At 41.3% G+C, this 19,302-nt stretch overlaps 1 protein-coding gene across 1 annotated transcript; it reads left to right on the top strand.

The window, feature by feature from the left end:
• Nucleotides 1–1,536: 1,536 nt before the first annotated feature.
• Nucleotides 1,537–4,692, top strand: LOC124410177 (uncharacterized protein K02A2.6-like). Its single transcript, XM_046888345.1, has 6 exons — nt 1,537–1,549; nt 1,657–2,106; nt 2,199–2,327; nt 2,410–2,568; nt 2,656–2,859; nt 3,026–4,692. Exons 1-6 carry the CDS (start codon nt 1,537–1,539, stop codon nt 4,690–4,692), a joined length of 2,622 nt encoding a protein of 873 aa, XP_046744301.1.
• The last annotated feature ends 14,610 nt before the right edge of the window (nt 4,693–19,302 follow it).

Raw genomic sequence — 19,302 nt, 5'->3', positions numbered from 1 at the left:
CAAACCAAACGACTTACACCGCCGGACGAAACCGTTACGGCAGTTCCCTAAGTTGTAATTATTGTAAACGCCTTGGTCATCTAATGAATCATTGCAGGACTTGAGCTCACAACAACGCACGAAACCAAATCCCGGTAAACAACGGAAGTCATTTGAACTCCAACGTCGCCCGTCGGGAGAACGCGCCGACGAACGAGATTCCCCCACAGCGCTCCGTACAAAACTAAACGGCATTTGTGCAACAATCACTCCAAAACCAAGCGCAGAACAACGATTAGTCGTTACAATAAGCGCTCGCGAACTGAAAACTGATTCCAAATTCATCATCGACGCGAGTTCCTATATTAATGTAATCAAACTAAGCTGCCTAAAACCCGAAATGCAGTGCAACATCTCACCTATAACGCTGACAGGTATAACTAACGGTAGCATGAAGACATTGGCCAAAATAACACTGCGAATGAACAACAAAGACCACGACTATCACATTGTTTCCTACAAATTCCCAATCAGCTACGACGGTATCCTCGGACAACCTTTACTAAAAAATGAGAGAGCCACTATATCATACATCGCCGGAACGTTAGCGTTAACCCTTGATGAATCTGTATTCCCATTGAAGAATTATAGGCTGCATACGAATCCACATCGAGTTACAACTACTAATACTACCATTCCCGGACGTACGGCACAGGTTATACCGTTAATGTGAGGTATGTGTGTGAAGGTGTACGCAACCTTGTATATATCATGTTATACTATGTGACGGGTCTGTTGTCCGTCTTGTCCGTCTCTACGTCTGTCGTCAACAACGGCTAAGAGAGCACACACGCTTCAGATTTGCTCGACTGTAATAACTTAATTACTACAATAAAATTATAATAGTAAATGCATTGTGTTTTAATGTGGAAACACAACAGTGGCAACGAGGACGATCAACCTGTAAGTGCAGTGAAATCGATTTCTTAAATTTAGCGTGGAAAATTAACTTTTTAAAACAAGACCCCACGTGGTATGAGCTCAAACACTTCTGAAGATAAAGAAAAGGCTGTCGAGTTTGATAAATTGGTTAAAATTCGTAAAGTAGTTGAGAATCTATCTATAAAAAGTGAAAGAAGTTTGAGTAGTACGAACGTAGCTCCTAGATCCAGTAAAGTGACTGGTATTTCTTCTGGTGAAGTTAAAGACGAAAAATTTGAAACAGGGTTGGGTGTAATGGCGGCATCAACTGTGAATCTGAGCGTGTTTGGGAAGTTTAGCCCAGAAGAAGAAAAATGGAAGGCGTACGTCGAAAGATTTGACTGTTTTGTTAAGTGTAGCAAAATAAATGACAATTTAATAGTGACAACCCTACTTACTGTAATTGGTAGTAAAGTGTACGGTTTGTTAAGAGACTTGTGTTCCCCGAGAAAACCTCACGAATTAGAATATGATGAGTTAATCAAGTTAATTGGAGATCATTTATCGCCAAAGCCATCTTTCAGACCCGAAAGATTTGAATTCGAAATTTGATGAATTGAGAATTTGAAATTAGCGATGATTCTCAAACGTTTGAACAAGCAGTAGCGGTGGCAACAGCGATTGAAAAGGCGCATAATGATGTTTCTAAAATGTCTCTTGAAGTTAATTTAAATCAAAATTCTATTAAAAAAATAGCAACTAACGTTTTCAAAAAGAAACGAGGGAATAAAGAAAGTTCAACAGAATCGTTAAACAAAACTAAAAAGTATTGGCGGTGTGGATATAGCAATCATAAACCTGATGATAGCAGATTTCAAACGTACACTTGTTCGAAACGTCCAAAAGAAGGACACTTAAAAAAAATGTGCAACCAAAACGTAAATCAAATTGTCTACGAAGAGGAAGCGTCGGATGAAGAAGGTTTCGAGGTCGATCTAGAGCTTGGTCTACATCACCTGGACGGAGAGTCAACAACAAGTACTACTCAGGCGAACAAAAGAAATCACGATTTCTTTGAAATTTTGAAGGTCGAGGGTAAAGATATTTGTTTTGAATTAGATTCTGGTGCAGCAGTAAGCATTATGCCTGAAATTGTGTTCAGAGGGCATTTTCCAAAACGGAAGATCATTCCAATTCTCTTACGACGTATTCAAATCAAAAATTAAAAATAATTGGAGAAGCAAAAGTAACGGTCGAATTTCGAGGTGTTGTGTACAAAAATTCGTCTATAACAATAGTGGATGCAAAATGTAAGATCCCTTTAGTGGGGCATAATTGGCTTGAGAAAATTCCGTTAATTCAAAGAGTATTGTATTCAGGGAAATTAGAAGTTGTCAATAACGTAGAGTCAAGCGTCATTTTGTTGTGTAAGTTAAAAAAAAAATTTCTGACTGTTTTAAAATGCCTGGTACGGCAATTAAAAAGTTGAGGCAACCATTGTTTTAAAAGATAACGCGGTACCAAAATTTTGTAAAGCAAGGCCTGTGCCTTTTGCTAAGCGTGAAGAAGTAGAGGAGGAGTTAGAGAGGCTTGTAAAAGAAAATATTTTGGTTCCGGTTTTACACAGTGATTGGGCTACACCTGTAATTGTAGTAAGGAAAGCTGGTGGTAAAGGAATAAGGTTGTGTGGAGATTACAGTATTACCATTAATCCGAATTGTAGCATAGATCATTATCCTCTGCATAATACAACAGATTTGTTCACTTCTCTACCGGGAAGCAAGTTCTTTACGAAACTTGATTTATGTAACGCATATCAACAGTTAGAATTGTCGGAAGAATCTCGTAAATTTTTAACGATTAATACTCATGTTGGGTTGTTTCAATATACAAGATTAAGTTTCGGTGTTTCATCAGCACCGGCAATTTTTCAATTAGTAATAGATCAAATGCTTTTGGGTTTAAAAAAAAAATATTTCATATCTTGATGTTATGATAACTTTCGGTTCTTCTGTAGAAGAATGTTGAGAAAACACAAAAAAGTTGGTCGGTAGATTGCAAGAATTTGGAGTTCACATTAATGAAAATAAATCGGTGATTTGTAGAACTGAAATTGAATCTTTAGATTTTCGTGTAAATAGTGAAGGTCGTCATCCGACTAAGGAAAAAATTGAGGTGGTTTTAGAAGCTCCAATGCCACAAGATGTTTCTCAGCTTCGCTCTTTTCTGGGATTCATTGGGTATTATTCTTGTTTTCTACCAGATCTATCTACTGTTTTGAAACCATTGTATTATTTGCTAGAATCAAATAGAGTTTTGAAATGGACAAAAGATTGTAAGCAGGCTTTCGAAAATGTAAAGGTAATGCTCTGTAATCAGGTGATAACACATTTTGATTCAACTAAACCGGTAGTTTTAGCTTGTGACGCATCTTCTTATGGTGTCGGAGCGGTGATTTTGCATATAATGCAAAAGGGGGAAGAACGTCCCATTGCGTTCGCATCAAAATCACTGACAAAAGCGGAGCAAAATTATGCACAAATCGAGAGAGAAGGGTTAGCGATAATTTTTGGTCTTAAGAAATTCCATATTTTTCTGGCTGGTCGCAAATTTGTATTAATAACTGACCATAAACCTTTAAAAATTTTTGGAAACAAATCAGGAGTCCCAGTTATGTCTACAGCGCGCTTAACGCGTTGGGCAATAATTTTATCGTCTTATCAATATGACATAAAATATAAGCCGGGAAAAGATATGGGTAATGCAGATGGGCTGAGTCGATTGCCTTTGCAGAGTAAATCAAATGAGAGAGGTGAATGTTATAATATTTCATCGATTAAGGATTGGCCATTGTCTGGAAAAGAAATTAGTAAATTCACAATAAAGGATAAAATTTTGGCAAAACTCCTCGACTTTACGTTGTTTGGGTGGCCAAAATCTTGTCCGTCTGACGAGATAAAACCTTTCTTTTTGCGTAAAAATACATTGTCTGTTGAGCAAAATTGTGTAATTTGGGAAAATAGGGTGCTTGTTCCCGATTTATTACAAAAAAAGGTTCTCGATTTGTTACATGAAGGTCATTCTGGTATTGTTCAAACAAAAATGTTAGCACGTAGTTTTGTTTGGTGGCCTGGAATTGACAAGGCGATTGAAAATTTAGTCAAAGAGTGGGAGTTCTGTCAAAGAATGGTAGACGATGTTGAAGCTGTGACGTCGCATCCATGGTCGTGGACAATAAACATTTTAGAAAGGGTTCATCTGGATTTTGGCGAGTATAAAGGTACTGAGCTATTAATTTTGAGGGATAGTTTTTCAAAATGGGTGGAAGTGTTTGTAATGACAACCACCACTTCACAATCGGTCATTGTTGAGCTTCGTACGTTTTTTGCAATGTTTGGATTGCCTGAACTGGTGGTGAGTGATAACGGCACTCAATTGCTTTCCAAAGAAATTGAAATTTTTTTTCACGGGAATGGTATTAAACATCGAACGAGTCCTCCGTATCGTTCCAAATCAAACGGTCTAGCTGAAAATTCTGTTAAATTGGTTAAAAAAGCTTTAGCTAAGCTTGATTTGCAAGATGATCGAGCAGGAATCAAAAGAAGTATTCAACACAAACTGGATCATTTTCTTTTTTCTTACCGAAACACTCCACATGTAACAACTGGTAAATCACCGACGGAATTGTTTTTAAAGCGAAAACCCAGAACACCCTTGTCCATGCTCAAACCTAGTCCTAACTGTGACATGAAAGAAAAACGACATGAGGCAGTTGCTAATGCTGTTGGATGAGAAAGGACATTTGACGTGGGTCAAAAAGTTTTCGTAAAATCGGTCATATGAGAAAAGGTAAATTGGAGTCCGGGGTGTATAATTAAAATAATGAGTCCTGTAACGTATATAGTTCTAGTTGAGGAAAAGTCTCGTTTTTGCCATGCGGATCATTTGAGAAATAGAGTTGAGTCTTCGGACAGTGATGTTGAGTTAAACGTGGGTCTGGAATTTTCAACAGCAAAAGAAGTGATTCAAAGAGAGACTAATGAACCTTGCAAGAATCTAGACAAAACCGAATCAATTATGCTAGACGAAGCTCAAGGTGCAGCGACAGAAGCTGATAGTTTACGTAATTCAGGAGACCAGGAGATTCTCCAGGGACAAGCGTTGTCGAACGTAAAAATAAGTCTAGATTACGCCAGTACGAAAATCATCTAGATTAATAAAACCTAGAAATAGATTGGATTTGTAAATCAAGGAAAGTTTATTAATCAAGTGTGGAGGAATGTGAGGTATGTGTGTGAAGGTGTACGCAACCTTGTATATACCATGTTTATACTATGTGACGGGTCTGTTGTCCGTCTTGTCCGTCTCTACGTCTGTCGTCTACAATGGCTAAGAGTGCACACACGCTACAGATTTGCTCGACTGTAACAACTGAATTACTACAATAAAATTATAATAGTAAAATGCATTGTGTTTTAATGTGGAAACACAACAGTTAAGAAGCACAAATACGGAACTAACACAAGGATACATCAATAACGTTACACTAGGGGATAAGATCCACTGCGGTAAAGCGATGGTAACTAATAGGAATGGTATCGCATATACGTACGCAATCAACACAAACGAATCAACCGTCGAGATAAACATACCAACGGTAAAACTGCAGCCAGTCACAGATGGTGCACTTTCTTTCACCGACGACGACATAACACACGCCCCAGATGCAATATTACAATTTATACCTACAACATTTTGTATCATTCGCGGCAATTCTAGTCGAATCCTAAATTCATTTAGCCTAAATAAATACGAATTAATATCGTATCTTAAAAACCGGACAGTCGGTAAAGCGATTGAGGACACAATGCTCGATTCACAACGACTCGTATACCACGCAATAGTCACAGACGCCTACTACAATGAACCAAACATCGGAGATACCCACAATTCTGTCAACGACGTGAAAAATAAACTCATACACGACCACATTACGTCCATCTCGATACCGAACTTAACCAATGAATTAGGCAAGGCCAAAAGGGAATTAATCATCCGAACAATCGCAACAACATTCGCCAAAACTGACATCGCGGTTATCATATATAACAGCACCGCCCAAATTACTAATACCACCACACATCCGATCCGGAATATACTCCACATCAACAAATCAGTAACACAACCTGACTCCATACCAACGAGCACTAATACTGCATCCTCACGCATACAATCCGTCACTAATACACTGAACCTCACAGATTCAAACAGTGAAGAAAGAAGATCAGTCATCGAATTAACAACCACGTACAACCACCTTTTCTATCTACCGGGTAACCTGCCACCAAAAACTTCTGAAGCTCTCCACTCAATCCCAACGACAGACGATACCCCGATCAACGTTGAACAATACCGATTCCCGAAGATACGCAAAGACGAAATAAAAGGACAGGTATCAAAACTCCCACAGCAAGACATTATAAAATCCTCACCGTCACCATACAACTTACCCGTCTTGGTAGTACCGAAAAAACCCGACACAGATGGTAACAGACGATAGAGAATGGTGATAGATTTTAGGAAACTGAACGACAGAACTATCGGTGACGCATACGCACTCCCAAACATTACGGACATCCTTGAGCAACTAGGTAACGCTAAATACTTCTCCATCTTTGATCTCGCATCCAGTTTCCACCAAATCCCTATGCATCCATCTAACAGCCATAAAACCGCATTTTCGACACCGAAAGGTCACTACGAATTCAACAGAATGCCGTTCGGTTTGAAAAACGCACCTGCAACCTTCCAAAGGATCATGGACCGAGTTTTATCGGGATTAGACGGTAACATCGCTTTTGTCTATTTGGACGATATTGTTATTCATGCGCGAAATCTAAGAGAACATGAAATTGAATTTAAGCAACCAGCAGAACGACTCCAGACAGCGAACTTATTACTGTAAACCGAAAAATGCCAGTTCTTGGGGAAAGAAGTGGCGTACCTAGGCCACATAATAAGTGAAAACGGTGTTAGACCCGACCCGAACAAAATATCTGCCGTTAAGGACTGTCCATTCCCGAAGACGACGAAACTAATAAAACAATTCCTCAGATTAATCGGTTACTACAGACGTTTCATTAGCAGCATCGCCAGAATCGCTGAGCCCCTCACGGGGTTATTGAAGAAAGACATTGAATATCTCTGGACGTCAGATCAACAATTGGCTTTCGAATCATTGCGTGACGTTATTCGCGAAGCACCCCTTTTACAGTATCCGAAATTCGACGAAACATTCATCCTGACAACCGACGCATCTCAATATGCTATTGGTGCCGTCCTCAGCCAAGGCAAAATCGGCAATGGCCTCCCAATCGCTTACATGTCGCGTACACTCAAGAAAGCCGAGACCAACTACTCCGTGATTGACAAAGAATTACTAGCCGTTGAAGACGCAATTTAACACTTCAGACCATACTTGTACGGTCATAAATTTATCCTTGTGACAGACCACAAACCTCTCCTACATTTGAATAACGCGAAAGATATTAATTCACGTTTAGGCTGAACCGGCGTAGAGTTGGCAGAATACGACTACACATGGAAACACAAGAAGGGTATAAAAAATGCGAACGCGGATGCACTATCACGTAATCCGGTCGATACAATACAAGTTTCACCAATCAAACGTCAGCGCAGTGATAACTCAGACCTACCATTAACCCAAATTTTTTCGAAACACAAAAAAGAAACCCACCGATTTCCTCGCCTTCCACGACCAAGTACTGACGAATCGCCAAACCCCGATCCTAAAAAACGTCAGAAGCCCTGCTCGAACTCGGAAATGTCATTCTGTACCACAAATTCCGACCGCGACCCCGGACTCAACTACAGATATCTAAATGGACAATATACCTCTCGAAAACCGATTAACAGCCTACTAAAAACCCGCGAAACGTAATCACATTCCCAACTGCACTTCAAGCGACGACGATCTACCCAAAGGGTCGGATGATGATTAACCGTTGACCCGAAGGCTCCCTAATAAATCGAAAAGAAATAAACGTTTCACATACAATGATGAAACAATAACAGATTCATCCACAGATAACGAGACATTAGATGACGTACCTTTGTCCAAACGACTCCCTACTTACGCTACGACCGCTTTACCTATGACGACATACGATAACGATAGTTTCAATGCAACAAATACATCCGATACAACTACAGATAGTTTTCCAATCGTTAACGCCAAAATAAAGAAGAAACACGACTACCTGTCCACGAACGCCCCTTTAAACTCCGACCGACACAAGATTACCGAGAAATACGATGTGACTCACCAACAAACAAGTTATATACTACCTGTACCCCAAGACGATAGGATAGCGAACACTAGTCGCACTCGATCTCATTCCTACGATCTTCGGCCGAGAAAGACTGAACCACAGGCCGTCTCAGCTGAATCACCTCACTTCCCCTCGAATAACCGCCACGCTTACCAAGTAGGTTCGGCTGACCCTCACTCTGCATCTGATCGCAGTAGATACTACCAACAACAGAAATCGACAAAACATAAACTCAGTGACAATTCAGCGTCAGCAACAGAGATGAAAAAAATTAAAACGAAAACCCCTTACGCTGTTACTGCGTTAGGAACAAAGCCTATCATTACTACACCTCGCCCTATCAAAACTATCCCATCATTTGAACAATTCGTAATCGAGCGTGACACGACCGTAAGACACAAACCACAAAACATTACTGAAACAAAAGAAGACATATTCACACGAAATGACAACATAGCGCATTGTATGCAAGCCGATTGTTTTAGGATTCGGAATTGCTCAAGAAATGATACGGCGCATCATCATGAATCGCAACACGATTAAATCACATTCCTCTAACATCGGAGACGTGATAGTAACACGGTACAACGATGTCAAGATTTTCAATTTGGTAACCAAACAGCGATATTTTCAAAAACCTATGTACCCTAGCATGTATAGAACTCTACGAACCTTAGCATTAAAATTAAATTCAGAAAACTGCCAGACACTCTCAATACCAAAATTAGGCTGCGGACTAGATAGCTTAGACTGGAAGATCGTTGAAATAATGATATACCACATTTTCCGATACTCAGATGTTCAACTCAATATTTGCTCGTTCGAAAGAAATCAAAATGCCGTACCTGACTCGAACAATGGCATTATAGACTTACCAGAACAAACAACAAGTATCGCGCAGCCGGAACGATACAAATCAAACGAACCGACACACAACACATTCAAGTGTGCTAGTGTGACACTCCGGCCGAGTGCACTTTATATTTCTATATGTTATGTTTTGTTGGGCGCCAATTGCTTTCTAGCAATGTTATCTAAGGAACGAAGCGGAAATGTCAAACGGAGAGCAATGAGTTCCTTCTCAGGACGTTTGGACGTTACCATGGGCATTGAATCATCTTGGTACAAGAAAATGAGCGTAGGCAATACATTGGGTAGACAAGGCGAACTGTATACATTGTGACGTGGCGGGTCTACCAGCCCGTCACCGACCCGCACCTCCACTCCCAGGCGGCCGCGTCAAGCGCTCTTAAAGAGCAAGGGAGAGTCCTGCCGTGCCGCCAATGAACAACCAGAGTTAGCTTTAAGATTTATGTATTGTTGCTAATGCTTTTTGTTACTCCCCCAACCCATTCTCTGAGGTGACAGCCACTGCCGCCGCCACTGCCGCCGCCAATGCCGCCGCCATCCAACGACCACCATGCGCTGCCGTCGCGGGAAACGCGGAGGGACCACAGGACGACCGGCGTGGAGTTCGAAGCCCCGGACCCAGTAGTCGCGCTGTTGCTTGCTCGGACCTCGATGCCGCCAAGGACATACTGCCGCTGCCGCCCAGGGGTCGAGTTGCCTCCACCTGAGCCTCCCGATAAGACCGGCCTTGCCACCCGGCACCCACAAACAACCGGACTCAGTCTCCCCCTGGGCTCGCCGATGCCGAGAGGACATTTCCGCCATCGCCAGACCACCCTCGCAACCCGCAGCACAGCGCGGCGAACAGACCGGCTACCTAGGCTCCCGCCTGTCTCTCGCCAATCTACCTATCATCCCCTCCCGTAGCGTCACCGCGGGATCGTGATCGCCGAGGGCCGGCGGCCACCTCACTCTCCCTTGCGCTGCGCTGCTGATATTTCTGTAATTTATCGTAGTGCATAATTGCTGTGGAAATTGTATTGAGAATTTGAAGTCGAGTTCAGTTGTTGTCCTTTTTCTGTGTCTCTGCCGAGGAGGAACCGTTGCCGCTCTTGTTTTTTTTTTGAAGAACCGGGCGTTGTTTGCCGTAAAAAGGTAGGCTGTCACCATCCCGAATCTCGCTGGCTATAGATTCTCTACGACCTCAGGCCATTTTTCGCCAGTAACAGGTTGCCGGCCGGCTGCGGTCGGCCATTTTGTGTGAAAGCCCGCGAGCCTCGTGGTAGCTAAGCTTTTCTATTCAATTGTATTTCTGATTTTAATTGCTACCTTGAGTTGTTATAATTACGATAAGATACTCTAGTTGTTCATTCGTTTATCTTTTGCCGCTTTATTGTACCGTATAACTTGTAATAGATTGTGTACTGTGCCGCTTTCCGGCCGCGTACCAAGTACGTGAGTGTGAGAGAGAGAGAGAATCTGTGAGTGAGTGTGTGCGCCCATGCCGTCGTTGCCGAGCGTAACTACCACCGTCAAGCAGCGACAGGCGACCGTGCCGATATTATAGAAAAAGCGAAGGAAGATTATCTTGTACTTGTGAAACTGTTAGATTGTTAGCAAGTTTGTTTTTGGAATTGTTCTGCCTTGTTTTGCGCTTTGAAAGTGTTAACGAATTTGCTCCACGACGATTCTGTAGTCGCATGAGTTATTGAACTGTTAATGATTTTACGTCGCTTATAATTCGCCTATCTTGGTCGCTTGCCGCTCGTCGCTTCTAGCTTATACCGCTTGATTTTTGCCGTGTTATATTGAATTGTTTAATTTTGTTGCTGTGTTACATTTTATGCTATTTTGTTTTATTTGTATTTATTTTGAATTGTATCGAAGCGTACCGTCACCGATAAGACCGCTTGCCGTGTAAATATTTTATTGCCTGTTGCCTTCTGCCTTGCCGTAACGGCGTTGCTTGTTAATAAATGCTGGTAATTACATCTATAATCATTCGATTATCAAAGATACTATTTTACCTTCGCGCCCACGTTCCCCTCACCGCTAGCTAGTCGGCTGTTCTTGTTTGTGCTTGCCCCTGCTATAGTTTCGCTTTGAGATTTGGTTGTGTGAGTTTGGTTCGCCGTTCGAGTCGGCGAACGAATGCTATTGGACGGTAAATTTCGAATCTGGTAAGAGTATAGTCTCTTACGGCTCTCTCGAGCCTGGCGCCCAACACCTGTCCTGCGGCGCCGTCAATCTTAATTTTTTTCATCTTTCTATTGCCGTGTTGGTCAACGCCATTTTTTGTAAACGAGCCTCTGTGCCGACCTCGCCTTCCCCCTGTTGAGGTAAAAAGCCCGTTACAACATATATAGAAATTTGTCAATTTTTCGTTTATTCAGGAAATGAGAACGTATGTGCGGTAGGAATATAGGTGTTGGGTGTCTAGGAATTAGCACAATATTAAGTGTATTTGGGTTGGATGGGTACTTATGGTTAAGTCTGTTATTAAATAATTCGGTAAAGTGAGTCGGACAATTAATATTTATATATTATCATTCGATGAGATGAAAGGAATTATTGATAGTGAACTCTCAGTACATGAACATATAATAATAAAATGGCAATACATCCACTATTGGGATGCTATAAATTACATGATAATTTCGCGTTCGGCTTTGTCCTTCTAAATTTTGCGAGGGCCTGCTGACGATGTGAGATTTTATATTTAACGGGAGAACAAGGTTACACTTGTCACGTAACATTTGCAATAGTGCGAAATACGGAAGGTTGTATATTTGAATTGACTGGGCGAATTGCAGGAAGCTGAAGAATGAATTTAAATTCTAAGATCTGCTCTTTATTTTCAAAAATCAAGACAGTTTAGCGGGCAAGAAAGACCGAAATCAATCTGCGGACACCACTGTTGATTTAACTCGTAATGTCAAAAGGTCCGACAGGCAGAGAAACCGAAGTACACTCCGCGATGCTTTCCCAGGGAGAAGAGTTATTTAATTCAAATCCAAAAATGTTATGAGCAAATTCAAACGGTTTTGACAGGCAGAAGGACCGATGTACAATCCGCGATGCGTCGCCAACGAGAAGAGTTGAAAAATAATTTAAATAAGCAAGGATTCTACGTTAACTCTCGACCACAAACCGGAGACAGGCAGAAAGACCGAAGTGCGATCCGCGATGATGGGACTTGTAGCTCCGAGTATCAAATGCAAGTAGTTAATCAACTATTGGGTTTTGACAGACAGAAAGACCGAAGTACGATCCGCGATGCACCACCTCAATAGGAATGAGCAGATCTGATTCTCCGGTTTTATCGATTAATTTAGCTCTATTTATTCATGATTTTGCATTGTTTTGTTTATGCGAGAAATAGCGAGGGAGTCGGTACCGCGCGGCGGCTCGAGTGAAGCTTGTTGCCGACGGCTGCGGTCCGCTCGAGATTGTGGGGTTCCGTTTTGCCCTACACCTTCATTTATTTCTGATCGGAAGGATAGATTGATAAAATTGTTTGAATGATATAATGAGCGAATTCTGGCACGTTACACTACAGGCCCACCTGATGCCAACGTCATAGCTGATAACCGGAATCATGCTCTACCCATACCCGCCTGCTCTCATTTTCAGCCTCGGCAACAAGATCTCGTCAACGCACCACTACAACTGACAAACATATTCGAAAGAAACGACGACATCTTAATGATGCAAGATAATTACGTACACTGTATATCTGCGGATTTTATTTCAAGAAAGGGTGTTGGTAAACAATCACTAGACATTGGATACTTGAACTCAGAAACGCTACGAGCACAGGAACCAGAAGTAAAATCAGTGATCATTTTACCAATGGAGAAAAGATTTGTTTTCAGCCTCATTACAACAGAGAAATACTACAATCGCACGACATTACGTTACTCATTCTCAATTTCAAAAACAGGCAGCGACTTTGATAAATTAAATTGGCTACCGATCAAAAATGTGATTCGAGGGATATTTAATGAATCAGAAATTATAGTAACAATATGCCTTTGCGAGATTTACACACCTTCACCTGAACAGCGCGAAGAGATAATTCAGGAGAATCACAGCTCCGTAATAGGAGGTCACAAGAGCGTAACAAAAACTTTCAAAAGAATCCGTAACCTTTATTGTTAGCCTAACATGAAACCAAATATTTACCGATTCATACGAGAGTGCGACAGCTGCCAACGAAAAAAGCTTGTTAGAAATAAGACTAAATTGCCAATGCTCATCACCGACACACCGACGACAGCCTTTGAAAAAATTTCTTTGGACATAGTAGGGCCCTTACCAACAACAGCCTCAGGAAATAAGTACCTATTGACGATCCAAGATAACTTGACAAAATATTCCACAGTAATACCCCTGAAAGAAACGTCTTCGAAAACTATCGCGAAAGCTCTGGCAGAAAAATTCATCTGCACATTCGGAGCTCCACTTTCAATTCTGACCGGCCAGGATCCTAATTCACTGAGCCCAGTTATAAAGGAACTGGCCAAAGTTTTTAGAATCAAACAAATCAAGACGACGGCATCTACCCGCAGTCCCCCCTCGGCCCCCATGGCCCCAATGGCTCCCTCGAACGGAGTAATCACGTTCTCATCGAATATTTGAAACATCACATTTGGACCAAAAGCGACTGGGACAAGTGGGTCATATTCGCGATGCTATCGTACAATACCTCTGTCCACGAAAGCACTGGATTTACCCCACATGAATTGATCTTCGGATCCGTGGCCAGACTGCCCTTCAACATTAACAGACGTCAGACCGAGACCGCGACATACGAAGACTATTTACGAGAAATCGTCACAAAACTACGAGAAACCAGGGACGACACGATAAATAACAGTAAAAACGCTAAAAGTAAATCTAAAAAACAGTACGACAAAAATGTAAACGAGCGTTCTTTTCAAGCCGTGACTAGGTGTATCTAATAAGCGAGACGAGGACAAAACTCGACGATCACTACCACGGGCCGTACGAAATAATCGATATTATTGATAATATCTACGCCAAACTACAGATTAACGACTACAAGACCAAGGTAGTACACAATAACAAAATAAAATTAGCAACTGGATAAGAAATAAAAATAAACACACCGCCTCGTCCGCTGAAACCAACTTGAATATATCTTCCAGAATTGGACTGTTCTTACTATACGTCATCAAGAAAATATCACTAAAAATAAACTGCCTACGCAAAAAGAAACCCACCACCCTTTCAGTAGAACGTAATATTGAAATCACAAACGCTATAGAACTCACAACACTTCCAACATCTGACACAAGATCTCAAGCGCTCCCTACACAACAGACTTGCCAAACTCAGATACCGATTAAAAATCGAAACATGAATACTAGTCTTGCGCCAACCAGACCCGATCGTAGACAGCAGACCACGTCATTTTACGAATCATAACCTCTTTTCATCCAATACTATGTTATATTATACTTTGTATTACTAATCAACGAAATGTACAACTACCTACGTTATATGAATCCCACTAATTACTGTTATTAGAATTAAGATTACAATAAACGCTGCAGGCTATTAATTAACAGATACCTGTACCTACTACTAGAGGAGGAGTGTATGGGTGAGTACGCTTGAATACCTACTTCTGTGATCTCTCCTCTTTTCGCCTGTTTGCTGCCGCATCCTGCCTCCGAGCTCTTTTGTTGTAGGAACTCTCGCCTGTGCTGTAATGCGAGTCATCGTACTCGGAATAGGGTTTGATGGCTCTTCTTTCTCGAAACCTGCTCTTTGCCATTTACCTGACTGTCACACCGGCTGTTTACATAACCTCCATTTCTCGCTGACAGATCTCCGCCTGCTTCAACACAATCTTACACCGTGTTCAACACCTTAGTGGGCCGTCCTGCGCATGCGCCGCATACATCACGTCTGCGCTGTACGTGACATCTGGATTCACGCCCTTCTGATCCGGAGCTGTTTGTTGTCCTCTGCTGCTGTCAACCTTTACTTGGAGTCATTTAACTTTACCGACGGAAAACTTACCCCGCTCGTCACCTGGCGCTAAAATTCAAATTAATTTCTTTTGGTACTTGAACCGAGGCTAAGGCTATGGCTCCAACTCGCACATGCTTTGGATGCGGCCTTTGTATTGTCAAGGTAGCGTCTCATTGCACCTCCTGTAAAGCCTTCTATCATCCTGGTTGTGTCAAGAGAAAGTCTTGCTGCTGCACTTCTGCTTTCAAGCAAGTAATCTTGAGACAGCCTGCTTCTTCGCAGTCAACTTCTCAGCTTGCAAATCAGCTGTCCGGACACTCTACTCCATGCACCTCACAGCTTCTGGATAACTTACTGCTTGGTGCTGCTTCGCCAAGTCAGGCGGCGTCCGCAGCAGTCCCGGTGTTAACTCCTGCTGGCCCTTCGACACTGGATGAGGTGTACCGTCTGCTCAACGCCCGGTTTGATGACCTTGATACTCGTCTCAGTGAACTAACTTTGCTTCGTGAACAGGTTGATGACAATTCTCGACGAATCGAAAAGTTGGAGCAGGAGAACCAGGCTCTTCGTACCGAAGTTGAGGCCCTTCGCAACGCCCATTCTTCAGAGCAGGCTGAGCTTAGACGTGTCGCGGTCGCCGTCCACGAGGCCGAAATCATCGTTTCTGGAGCTCCATGTCCCTCTGGAGATTCTACAGCCGCGATTTTTAAGCAAGTCGCTGCTGCTGTGGGTTGCCCCATTTTGGATTCGAATATCATATCCTCCAGATTTCTGGTTCCTCGCTCGCGCGCTGGCGATGATAAACTTCTCCCGGTGATTGTAAAGCTCCTCTCTGAGGAACTCTGCACACGCTTACTTCAAGCTAAAAAGCGAGAAGGACGCTGTGACGAGGGAACCGGCAGTCGGGCCGACCACCTGTCTATCCGCAACCGATTCCTGAAATCGACCCGCTGCCGCCACCTCGTCACTAGGCCCCGAACCCTTCGGGCCGCACGCAGCCCCTGAGCGCCCAAAGCGCCCGCCCGGCACGCACGCGCCTCACACGAAGGGTATCGTGAGTAAACCCTTATGGAGGGCCGTTTGGTCCATTGTTAAATCAGTCTCTGCTACACCAGACTCAGACCCATCCAGCTAACAGGCGCGAGTGTTATCTCGTAGTTGGAAGTGTGAATCGATTGTGCTTGCAACACATATCTATATGACGCTGTAAATTCAGTAGTTCGGCCTTCCGCCAGAATATTCTACATCCGTTCCGTTTTATGTACATATATACCGGGACCATCTCTAGAAACTAAACAGGAACTGCGCATGCGCCAAATGATTCAATTTTATTGGTCAGCGAAATTGCCCCGCGGAGTAATTTTCGTCAGCTAACCAAGGCGACCAACGTACACGAAATGTGACAAGGCTCTGAATATCTCGCGCGTAAAGTAGCGTATTGAGGTTATGTTGATATTTATTCCTACTTATCGTGAATTTTCTACGAAAAGTGTCATTCAGCAATACCGTAGTTGATATTAGAAGATATTTAATCGACACAATAAAGGCGTCAATGGAGAAACAAATATCAAAAGCTACAGAAATTGGATCAGTTATTTATTGAAAGAAGAAATCTGAAATTAAATGTGGAACGTCATCAACGAGTGGGAGTCTAGACAAACTGAGGCAGGTAAGTAAAAATATTGTTTATTTCAAACAGATTCTTTATTTACATAAAATTACAAATAAATGGATTGTTGAAACCCAGTAGAAGGTTGCTCCAGAGTAGATTTGTTACAGTGCAGTGCTCCGGAAGCCAGTAATCAGTGCCAATGAACATGAAATATTAAAATAAAATCAGTAACAAGGAATAAAAGAAATAGTGTATCTTGAAACACAAAGCTTAGGAGTGCAAAAAGTAGCAATTCGTTTTTCTGTCGCAATTTATTGAAAATTAGTGGTATTCAAAACAATTAGAAGCTCTTGTCTGATGATAATATCTTTTAATATTTCCAGGTGGGAAACAAACATCATCGAAGCGAGACTAAAGTTGTCAGGCGTTGAAGCGTGTAAGTAAATTTCTGATACTATGATATTTGCATATTACAATATTTTCACATGTATTCAATGATAAAATTCGTTCGTTCTGACAGACTTGAAGTTTCAAGTTTGGATAATAGGATGAAAATCATACCTTACCTGATGGTCAAAACGTTTTGGTGGCTAGGACCCTAGTTTCTCGATTGGTGCCACCGTTCCAACCATCGAACCTGGTTGTTCCGTTGTTCCATTAGACAACAGGTATCCGAAGGAATTTCTTCTGGTCATCGCCATCTTCTGAACATCAGTCGTGGCAAAATTGAAGAGCACGACACGCTACAGATCATGGTGTTTGAATATTCCATTATTTCAGATCTATCGAGCCAATAGTAATAAGTTTGTTATTCAACAATTGCTGCTAACTAATTTTACAGAGCAATCATTCCGTGCACCATTGTAATCCAAGCAGTATTATTGGCCCGCATTATTTTTCAAATTTTATTTTCGGCAGTTTTGATATTTTATTTTTCACTCTCATGGTATTCAATTCAGATGAATAGTGTTTCAAGTGTTAAATCAGATTCCAAGGATGAATTTTGATGTGTAAACTGAACCAATCTCAATCTAAAAATGTTGGATAACTTCAGTTGAAAATGTCTTTAAAGTCAATATTAATCGACAGTATCATCTGACTAGCTAGTTGCAGCTATCATCTGTGCTTGAGCCTCGTTCAAACCCGGCAAGGTCTAAGGAATGCATTCACTTACTAGTACACGTTACAAATGATCACTTTGTCTACAATAGGACTTACTTGCTGGCTAACTTTTTTATGATGAATCTTTATCAGGGAGTCATCCGGTAACTTATTGAAAGCTTGAAACCAGATTCAATTTTATACTCTTACAATGGTCCTTCATTGAAACTGAGAGTTTGTGAATCTCCATTTATTACAATTAATTCTGCATCCCATGTTAACACTGTTCGAAACAAAAAATCTCATCCTAAGATTGGAAATGGAATCTGCAATGCAAAAGTTATCTAGTGGCACAAGTTAAAAACAAAGAACCTTATAACGGTTTCTGCGACAGAGGGATTCTTTCCGGATATTCATGTTACTGGATGATGTTCGGAGCACTATGAACAAGATATTGTATTGGATTTAGGTTTAAGTAAATATTTTCATGAACTTCAGTGAAAATTAGATATTCATTTGTTTCAAAGGAACAAGGGGTACAATGTTGAACCCGATAAGTCAATATTTTCATATGAATGTTCTGAAAATTACTCTAAAACATGATTATCCTTAAAGTTAATTGTGACACTGAGGCACATTTTGAAAATGTTGATTTTTAACTTGTGTCACAGAATGTTTCTGAGTTTTACTCTTCGGATTAGATTTCTTTAGATTAGATTTGAAATTGAAAGAAACCGTAAGATCTACAACTTCCTTTTCCAACCAATAAAAGTGGCCGATGATCTCTGCATGTGTCATGAATTGAATGGGAAGAGAAGACATCAGCGAACAGCAGAGATGCTATTATTTTGGCTGTATTTTCTGTTGAAATAAAAAAATTTCATTGTTATTCTTAATGTATGAAGTAATGAAAATGATTGAAGAAATTGTCCCCACCTACCTGCTTCGGTTCTTCCAAGCACCCAACATTTGAACAGATTTCTTGTTTCAATCGAATAGGACGAATTTTCAAAGAGCATCAGCATTAAATTCCGACCGTTCTTTGCACAATCAATTTTCAATAACAAATGCTTCCCAAGCCTTTCTGAGTGACTATCTCAATAACTTGAGATTCTAACCTCAAAAATGCATGTGAACTACATCGCCGACAGAAACAGAGTTTGACAGCAGGGTCTCGGGGTGGCCAGACTGCACGGACGACGGATTTAAATTCGCGCATGCGCAGTTCCTGTTTAGTTTCTAGAGATGGTCCCGGTATATGCTGCAATCAACTTGGTATTCAACAAATTATTATAACTTTTACTACTATATATATATATATATATATATATATATATTTTAGTTATAATAATTTGTTGAATACCAAGTTGATTGCAGCATACGCTGTTGATATTTCTGTCTTTCTGTAGTGATCCAAAGTGACGATCCAATAAACTGCAGTTATTATTCTAATAACGTGTCTAAATATTTCAATTACCCTACTCC

Source organism: Diprion similis, chromosome 9, assembly GCF_021155765.1.
Source record: "Diprion similis isolate iyDipSimi1 chromosome 9, iyDipSimi1.1, whole genome shotgun sequence".
NCBI classification, from domain to species: domain Eukaryota; kingdom Metazoa; phylum Arthropoda; class Insecta; order Hymenoptera; family Diprionidae; genus Diprion; species Diprion similis.
The sequence above is the reverse complement of the archived record's forward strand: the minus strand, read 5'-3'. Positions and strand labels throughout refer to the sequence as shown.

What these genes read in the sequence shown, in the direction of transcription:
- LOC124410177 (XM_046888345.1), top strand. An exon ending in CATTCCAATTCTCTTACGAC is followed by an intron (nt 2,107 to 2,198) that starts GTATTCAAATCA and finishes CTATAACAATAG; the next exon opens with TGGATGCAAAATGTAAGATC. An exon ending in AATAGATCAAATGCTTTTGG is followed by an intron (nt 2,860 to 3,025) that starts GTTTAAAAAAAA and finishes TTGAATCTTTAG; the next exon opens with ATTTTCGTGTAAATAGTGAA.